The 9,503-nt window shown below is 38.4% G+C and overlaps 1 protein-coding gene across 1 annotated transcript; it reads right to left on the reverse strand.

Moving 5' to 3' along the window:
* Positions 1-8,658: 8,658 nt before the first annotated feature.
* LOC104249269 (mogroside IIIx synthase-like) lies at positions 8,659-9,503 on the reverse strand. Its single transcript, XM_009805659.2, has one exon. The coding sequence runs from the start codon at positions 9,501-9,503 to the stop codon at positions 8,673-8,675; it is 831 nt and encodes a 276-aa protein (XP_009803961.2). The 3' UTR covers positions 8,659-8,672.

The following is a 9,503-nucleotide window of genomic DNA, read 5'->3' on the forward strand; positions in this document are numbered from 1 at the left end:
CTTTGACGGCGTCTCCAACAATGATGTGATGTCCAATAACCCTGTAGGAGCCTGTTGTGATCCCTCAGCAACCTGTTTCCCATTTGCTTTCCGCAAAGAGCCTTCTCACTGCTTGCACCTTTTGGGCGCGGGGGCAGTGGTGGAGGACTTGCCTATTCCCTTGCCTTTGCTAGAACTATCACGAGCTATAATATCCTACAGCACAAATAAGCATGAATGTGAGAACTCATCAAGAAATATGCCCAAGGTTGTCGCGCAAGTCATAAATGACCCCACACTTAAAACCAAAGGCGCAATGTACAATACATCACAAATTTGAGCTAAATGCACAAGTGTTGCACTCCAAAACTATGGGTACTCAAGACTTCCCCATGCTACACAATAGCTAAAAGGCATTAATCAATGCCACACACACAAGTGATTTATCATGGCTTAGTGAATTCACCTTAATGTAAGTAAGAGGCATATGCTACCTTTCTTTCTACAACTACACTAAATTAGTTAAGTCTAGAACAATCTACAACATACATTATATAAGATACATGGTGTAGGAATATGTTTGCATCGAAACCAATCTCCCTATCATGGGAAATCATACCCACACACCCCAGACTTCGCCCAAATTCATACACAAATATAGTCGGTTACTCAGACTTCACCGGTACACCAAAATCTTCATTCAAACATTTTAACAAACATCTTGTGAGCATAGAGTATGTGCATTCTAGTTTAACAATGGTGGAACATGTGGCCCTCCCAAATTTCAACGAAGTAGAGGAAATTCTAGTTTACTACTCCGTACACATAATAACCACATAATTGTCGACCAATGTGGACCCCCCACCATAAAAATTTCTTAAGAAACTACATAGGGGAAAATTTGATGATTAGGGAACTTGGGAGATGGGATGTACATTGTTATCTTCCAATTAAAATACAAAAAGAAGAAGAAAAGGAGAAAGAAGAACATACCTTGTAGAGTTTAGGATGAGAGCAAGAGAAAACTTGAGAAAATGTGAGAGAGGAGAAGAAGATGCTCGACAGAAGCATCGTGAGGGAGAAGAGTGTTTTTTTTAATTTTTGATTTTTGAATTTGGGTGTTTTGAGTTTATTTGGGTTATGGTTTAAGTTGAGAAAGGGATGGGTATGGGTAATAAATGGGTTATAATGTTAGGGGTCGTTTGGTTGAAATATGATTTATACTGGTATAAGTTATGCCGGTATAAGTTATATTGGTATAAATTATGCTCGGATTAGTTATGTTGGGATTATTGTTCATTCATTGTTTGATATGTTGTATTAAGAATGACAATTGCATAATTTTTAAGAAGAAGGTATAAGTTATACTGGTACTAATTACCCCACCTTCTATAAGGTATAAGTTATCCTAGTATTAAAATTAACACCGGAATAACTTATACCTGGTTTACTAACCAAACAGAGTATTAAAATTTGCTTTATTTCTCTGTTCGACACCTCAGCTTGGCCACTCGTTTGAGGATGATATGTTGTCGCAACTCTATGGCGGACTCCATATTTAGCTAGAAGGTTATTCAACAACCGATTGCAAAAGTGTGTCCCTTCATCACTTATCAAAGCACGTGGAGTCCCAAACCTCGAAAATATGTTTTCTTTCACAAATGCAGCTACCACAATACATCATTTGTTGGCAATGCGATCGCCTCTACCCATTTTGATACGTAGTCAACTGCTAACAAAATGTATTTGTTTCTTCTGGACGATGGAAATGGTCCAATAAAATCTATCCCCTCATACATCAAAAATCTCAACCTCCAGGATGATATTCAAAGGCATCTCATGCCTCCTAATGATTGTTTCTATTCTCTGACACTGGTCACACTTCTTAACAAATGCATAGGCATCCTTGAATAAAGTTGGCCAAAATAAATCGGATTGTAATACCTTTGCAACTGTTCTATCTCCTCCATGATGGCCCCCATAAGGTGATGCATGACAATCATACAACACAAATTCTACCTCCTTTTTTGGAATGCATATCCGCATCAACTGATCAGCATATTGCTTGTACAGATATGGCTCATCCCAATAGTAGAAGTTCACATTATGTAAAAACCTCTTTCTAGTTTCAGATTCAATTTCAGGAGGAAGTACCCCACTCACAAGATAATTCACATAGTCTGTGTACCATGGGGGAGGGTCTTGGGTGATAGCAAAAAGTTGTTCATCAGGAAGTATTTCTTTAATTTGGCCACCCTCCTCCACGTGGTCGTGATTTTTCAGCCTTGATAGATGGTCAGTTACTTGGCTCTCTGTGCCCTTTAGATCTCGTATTTCTACATCAAATTCATGCAACAACAAAACCCAGCACATCAATCTAGCCTTAGATTCTTTTTTTGTAAATAGATACCTGATTGATACATGATTGATATGGACTATGACTTTTGTTCCCACCAAGTATGCCCGAAATTTCTCAAAGGCCCACACAATGGCTAACAACTCTTTTTCAGTGGTGGTGTAATTCAGTTGTGCATCATCAAGAGTCTTACTCGTATAGTAGATGGAATAAAACACATTGTCTTTCCTCTAGCCTAGCACTGCTCCAATAGCATGATCACTCGTATCACACATAAGTTCAAATGGTAAAGACCAATCTGGTGCCACAATAATGGGAGCAGCCACCAACTTCTTTTTGAGTTCTTCAAATGTCTTGAGGCAGGCGTCATCAAAATTGAAAGTTAAATCTTTTTCAAGCAACCTGCACAAAGGAGTATCAATTTTAGAAAAATCCTTAATAAAGCACCGATAGAATCCCACGTATCCCAAGAAACTCCGGACACCCTTCACAGAAATAGGTGGAGGTAATTTTTCAACCGCCTCCGCCTTCGCCTTATCAACTTCAATGCCGCTCCTAGACACTCTGTGAGCCAACATGATGCCTTCCTACACCATAAAATGGCACTTTTTCCAATTCAATACCAGATTTGTTTTTTCACAACGGGCCAGCACCTTGCTTAAATTCTTCAAACAATCATCATAAGAAGACCTAAAGACTGAAAAATCATCCATAAAAACTTCCACAAATTTTCCACCATATTAGTGAAAATAGCCATCATGCATCTCTGGAAGGTAGCTGGTGCATTACAAAGACCAAACAGCATTCGCTAATTCGCTTGAAGACGAAAGTGCCATAGGGACAAGTAAAAGTGGTTTTCTCCTAATCTTCTGGGCATATGAAAATCTAATTGTATCCCGAATAACCACCAAGGAAGCAATAATATTCATGCCCCGCTAATCTGTCTAATATTTGGTCAATGAATGGAAGTGGAAAGTGGTCCTTGCGGGTTACTTTGTTGAGCCTTCTATAATCAATGCAGACTCTCCACCCCGTCACTGTGCGAGTAGGAATTAGCTCATTTTTCTCATTCTCAATCACAGTCATCCCCCCCTTTTTGGGCACACATTGAACTGGGCTTACCCAGTTGCTGTCAGAAATAGGAAAGATGATACCTGCATCGAGCAACTTAATTACTTCCTTCTTCACGACCTCCTTCATAATAGGATTTGACCTCCTTTGTTGTTCAACACTGGGGCGGTGTCCATCTTCCAGGAAAATTTTATGCATGCAAAACGATAGGTTGATTCCCTTGATGTCAACAATTGTCCACCCAATAGCCTTTTTATGCTCGCGAAGTACTCTGAGTAATTTTTCTTCTTGTGTGTTAGTCAAGCTGGATGAGATAATTAAGCGCAATGTCTCAGAGTTCCCCAAATAAACATAACACAGATGCACGGGTAGGGGCTTAAGTTCTAGCTTTGAAGCTTCTTCAATAGATGGCTTATGATGGGTCAGAGTGACAGGCCTGTCCAACTCCTCAAATTTCCCAAATCCATGGACATAACTGTAGGACATATCAAGTACTTTCTCAATTTCTCCCATCATTTCATCTTCACTATTTTCTTTATCCCCAATCAAAGCTCGTTCAAGAGGACCTATAGGGCTCATATAAGGTACTAAAGATGTAGCATCACTTTCCACCACAGAAATCATGGATAGCTCTTCATAGTGGGCTGGCAATCTGAGTGCTTTATATACATTGAATGCCTCCACTCGATCACCTACTCTCATAGTCATCTTTCCTTCGCAAACATCAATAATAGCTCAGCCCGTGGCTAAGAATGGACGCCTTAAAATAAATGGGACTTCATGATCAAGCTCGTAGTCCAAGATAATGAAATCAACATGGAATATGAAAGAACCCACTTAAACTAACGCATCTTCAATCACTCCTTCAGGATGAGCAAGGGAGCGGTCAGCCAACTGTAAGATTACCGTTGTTAGGCGTCGCTCACCCAACCCCAACTGTCTGAATACAGATAGCGGCATTAAATTGACGCTCTCTCCAAGATCACATAAAGCTCGCTTGACTGCATGCTTACCAATCGAGATTTGGATAGTGAAACTAACAGGATCCTTCAATTTTCGAGGTAGCTTGCTTTGAATTCTTAAGCTACACTCCTTAGTGAGTGCCACAGTTTCAGAATCGGTCAGCCACCTTTTATTTGCCACTATGTCCTTGATGTATTTTGCATATTTGGGCACTTCTTGCAAGATGTCTACCAATGAAATATTAATTTGCACCTGCTTCAAAATATCAAGAAATTTTTTATACGCGGTATTATCCTTCATTTTCTACAATCTTTGAGGGAATGGAGGTGGTGGCCTCGCAACCAATAGTGGGGGCTTCTCAACCACCGCCTCTTCAGCTGGCTTCTCTAACTCCTTTGATTTTTCTGATTTTGATTCTAAAGTGGCTGGCCTCTCATTAAAAGTCACCCGTTTTCTCCTTTTTGATAGACTTCTTCTAATTGTCTCTCATTCCTCAATTATACGACATAAATGGATACCTTAGGATTAGCTTCAGTGTCACTTAGAAGAGCTCCAACTGGTCTAGTATTTTGGGCACTAGCAAATTGTCCCACTTGGCGCTCCAAATTTCTCATTGCTGTGGTTTAGGCTTACTGATCAGCCATCAATTTCATCATTTCCTCAAGGTGACTTGTTGAGTTTGCATGTTGTTCAGCCTGAGGTGGTCTAAATTATTGTTGAGGTGCTTGTGGTCGGTATTGATTTTGAGCACCTTGATTTCCACCCCAAGAGAAATTTGGGTGGTTCCTCCAGTTGGGATTGTATGTGTTCCCATATTGGTTTGTCTGGCCCCTAGTTGCATTACCCACAAAGCAGATAGACTCTGGATTAACTGGGCATAAGTCGCTCGTGTGAACCCTCTCCACATACTTCAAAAAACACTTGAACCTGTTGCACTGGTTGAGCTTGTTGCTTGTTAATAACCATGGTCATCTGATTGACTTGGTTGGTCAGTGTAGAAATCTGCGCTGATATTGCTGAGACGACATCTAATTCGAGAAACCTTGTAGATTTTTGCACCGTGTGTCTGCCCATTTCTCCTTGCCAATCCGGATTTCTTTTGGAGAATTTGTTCAATAATGCATATATCTCGTCAAAGATTTTCTCCAACACTTGACCTCCAGCTGCAGCATCTACCACAATTTTTGTTTTAGGATGGAGCCCTTCTATGAAGTATGATCTAACACTTCATTTGTCTGATTGTGATGAGGACAGTCTCTGAGTAGCCCCTTGAACCTCTCCCAAGCTGAGTATAGAGACTCTCCCGCCTTCTATTTGAAGGCGACTATCTCAATTCTGATCTTTGCAGTTTTGCCTGAAGGGAAGAACCTTGCCAGAAATTTCCTTGCTAGATCATTCCATGAAGTAATAGAATTAGTTGGTTCTGCCTTCAGCCATCGCTTTGCTTTGCCCAACAGAGAGAATGGGAAAAGTGTGAGCCTCACATAGTTTGGAGTGACCCTGTTAGTGATATAAGTATCACTAATCTCCAAGAAGTTCAGGATATGCTATTGTGAATCCTCGTGTGGAAGACCCATAAACTGCCCATTCGAATGAAGTAGCTGGATCATGCTCTGTTTCAGCTCAAAGTGCCCAGTGATCCTAGGCTTCACAAAGCTGGAAGTGATATTAGCAATGCTGGACATTGCCACCTCCTGAACAGCCATATGTTCCTCTGCCATGTTCACAAGAAATTGAACAAGTGCCTGAATATTATTCGTGTCCCTTGATTCCCTCAACCTCCTATGAAATGTTCTCTCAAGTTTGGGGTCAAAGTCTTGAAGTCGGTCCTGGCTTCTGACCCTGCGCATTCAATCAAAGTTCCTAAAATCAGAGCAACAATCAAGTAGCGTTAGTCTTCACGAAATGAACAATGAAAGCAAAAAGTAGAAAGTAGTCAATATTCAAGTCCCCGGCAACGGCGCCAAAAACTTGCTGCTCCCAAATGCGCATGCAAGTATACGTGGTCGTACAAGTAATAAAATGATAAGTCGAGTGTCGAACCCACAGAGACTTGTATCAACTGCCCACTAAATTCACCAAGATTGTTATTCAGTCAAGCCAAATTCGAGTTCAAGAATGTGATTATACTAAACTATAATTCTAAGTAGTAACTAAATTATCAAGCAGTAAAATGATTGTTATGTATTCAATAGAGACAAATATTCTAGGGTTGTGATCGATTTACAATCCTATTGTGTTCTAGTTAACTCTCCTTCTCATACAATTCACTCATGGTTGCTAATTAATCGATAAATGCTCTCATAGCCTTCTCCCAAAGTAATACTCACCTATTCAAAATAAACTAACGCCTATATTCCTATGGAATCAATCTATCAAGAATGCATTAAGATTATGCTATATAATTAAGTATGGTGATTAGGTATATTCCTATCCTAATCACAAATCCGCCCCCCAAGAGTTAAGATCACGCTCTCTTCAATTCTTCTCTAATCTAAACATGGATTTCTCAAGCATAGCATAGATAATAAATAGAACCTAATTGTTGGCCAGACAATTAAGCAATTAATCACAGAATTGAAGAAACAACCATATATTAGTGAATTGTAATAAAGGTTAAGTCAATGTTAAACAACAATATTCATGGCTAAAACACAACCCCGGAACTATGGGTTTTTAGCCACTCATGATAGTAGTAAATAATTTCATAAGTGTTAGATAATTGAAAATACTAAGAAAAGATGAAGAAATCTGAGATATTCCTTCTCCCGAATGTTTTCCGTGTGTAAATCCTCTTCAAAGTGGCATCCCTCCTCTAAAAATAAGCTTAGTCTTACTTTTATACGTGTTGGGTAGGTGTAGGGCCGAAATAACCTTATCCCGGACAAAATTGGACAGGATTCACGCCACCAGCGCCCAGCGCTAGGCGCTATTAATTTGGAGCATATTGTCTCTGACGCCACAGGTAGCGTGGGGCGCTGCCTGTGGCGCTGAAAATGCTATTTTTTGCTTTTTTGTCCGTTTTGGTTCTAATCTCGGACCTTTCGCCCTCAATTGCTCCCGAATCATTCCTACACATAAAAATACCTCAAATTAATATAAATCAACACATTTTATATCCTAAATCCATGAAATAAAAGTAAAACATGAGGCGATATATATATATATATATATATATATATATATATATATATATATATATATATATATATATATATATATATATATATATATATATACTTTAAGCTAAACATCAGTATCTCTATATCATGATTAGGACATAGAGATTGTGGGCCTTAGCTATGGATATGCTACTATGTATATATATGGACAATGTTTCTTGTAGCTAACAGTGTAAGAGATGTCATGTGAATTTTGTTTGTGAACTTCATTAACCTTGATCTTAAGTTCTTAAACTTTTACAGAGTTTACTTTCTGATTCTTCTTTCCTTTTTTTGGAGTACTTTATGTATAATTCACTAAAGATAATTGATGATGAAACATTAAGGAAAAGGAGTTTAAGGCAAAGAAAGGATATGCAATGTGAATTAAATTTGCAAACCGAATTGAAAAGAGAACACAAAAACAAATGCATATGCTCAAGCCAAACGAAATTCTGTGAATCTATAACTTTGTATATATGCCTAAGGAATTTGATAAGCATAGCCCAACTTGCGTAGTAAATACAAGTTCCCCCCCCCCCCCCCCCCCCAAAAAAAAAAAAAAAAAAACTCATTTTCGAATATCAATTGTATTAAACATTATATCAACATCTTTTAAGCAATTTTTTGCTGGTAGTACCTCTGAAACTAAAATCTCTTTGAATGTAATTTCTTACTGTTACGACCAATTAAATCACATTTTATATCACTTCAAAATTAGATGAATTAACCCTTGTAAAGTTAAAATTAAGTAAGAGCGATAAGATGAGATAATGTTGCTTTGCTGATAGAGCGCCTCCACTTCCAACCATGAAAAACTTAGAAAAATTGGTGAGATGGTCTTTCACCGCCAATTTCTTTAATTTTCAGTTTGGGTGATGAACCTAACCCCGATGAACATAGCATAACCAGTCTTGAACTTGAATTGGATAAACTTAATTTAGGAGGAAAATGGACTCTTATCATGAAGACAATATAGGCCACAATGTGAAATAAGTAAGAGAGTGTAGCTGCAATATTAATAGAATCTCTTTTTTATTTTAAGATAGAAAAGCACCACAAATTTCCAGAACAAAAAGAAAAGTGCATTTCAATTCAAAAAAAAAAAAAAAAACAAATTCACTCCACTCTGCACTCTTCTTTTATGTCATCTTGTGTTCATATTGCTTATTGTTGGTACAAAGGTGCAGTAACCTCGTAACCACTTGATCAAACTCTTCTTCTCCTTTCTCTCTTATCTTGTTCCTCAATTCTCTTACCTTTGCCTTCACACTTTCTCCACCATTCTTCTCCATCACCACATTTCTTATCACTTTTGCTGTCTCTTCTCTATTCAGTTTCCCATTTTCATCTCTCACAACCTCCATAGTTGTTCCTAGCTCGACCGCCATTCTTGAATGAGTATGTTGATCAAGGTGCATAGGCATGGTTATAAGAGGAACTCCAAAATGTAAACTTTCTAGTATAGAATTCCATCCGCAATGACACAAAAATCCCCCAACACTTGTATGCTCAAGAATTCTTGCTTGAGGTGCCCATTTTTCCACAATGACACCTTTTTCTTTAACTCTATCAAGAAAACCTTTTGGTAGCACATTTTCAATGTTAGTTTCTTCACCTAATGGAAACCTAAGTACCCATATGAAGTTCAGCTCACTTAGCTCTAAACTATGAGCTATTTCTTCAATTTCCTCTTTGGACAAGAAATATTCACTTCCAAATGAAACATAAACACATGAGGACTCATCCTTCTTGTCTAGCCATGTTATAATCTTGGAGTCATTTCCCTCATTTTCCATAGTTATTTTCATTTCACGAATAAGTGGACCGACAGGTATGACTTCTTTCTTGCTTAAAGTTGAGAGATAATCCACATACTTCCCCTCAATTTCATTACAAGTATTGATCAAAATAATATCATGGGATTTTTCCACCCCATTGAAAGCAACATTTGGTCCTAGCGAGTTGTTCAT

This window comes from Nicotiana sylvestris, chromosome 1, assembly GCF_000393655.2.
Source record: "Nicotiana sylvestris chromosome 1, ASM39365v2, whole genome shotgun sequence".
NCBI lineage: Eukaryota > Viridiplantae > Streptophyta > Magnoliopsida > Solanales > Solanaceae > Nicotiana > Nicotiana sylvestris.

Bases quoted from the DNA above. Each gene is read 5' to 3' on its own strand.
- LOC104249269 (XM_009805659.2), bottom strand. From the start codon at position 9,503: ATGAACAACTCGCTAGGACCAAATGTTGCTTTCAATGGGGTGGAAAAA.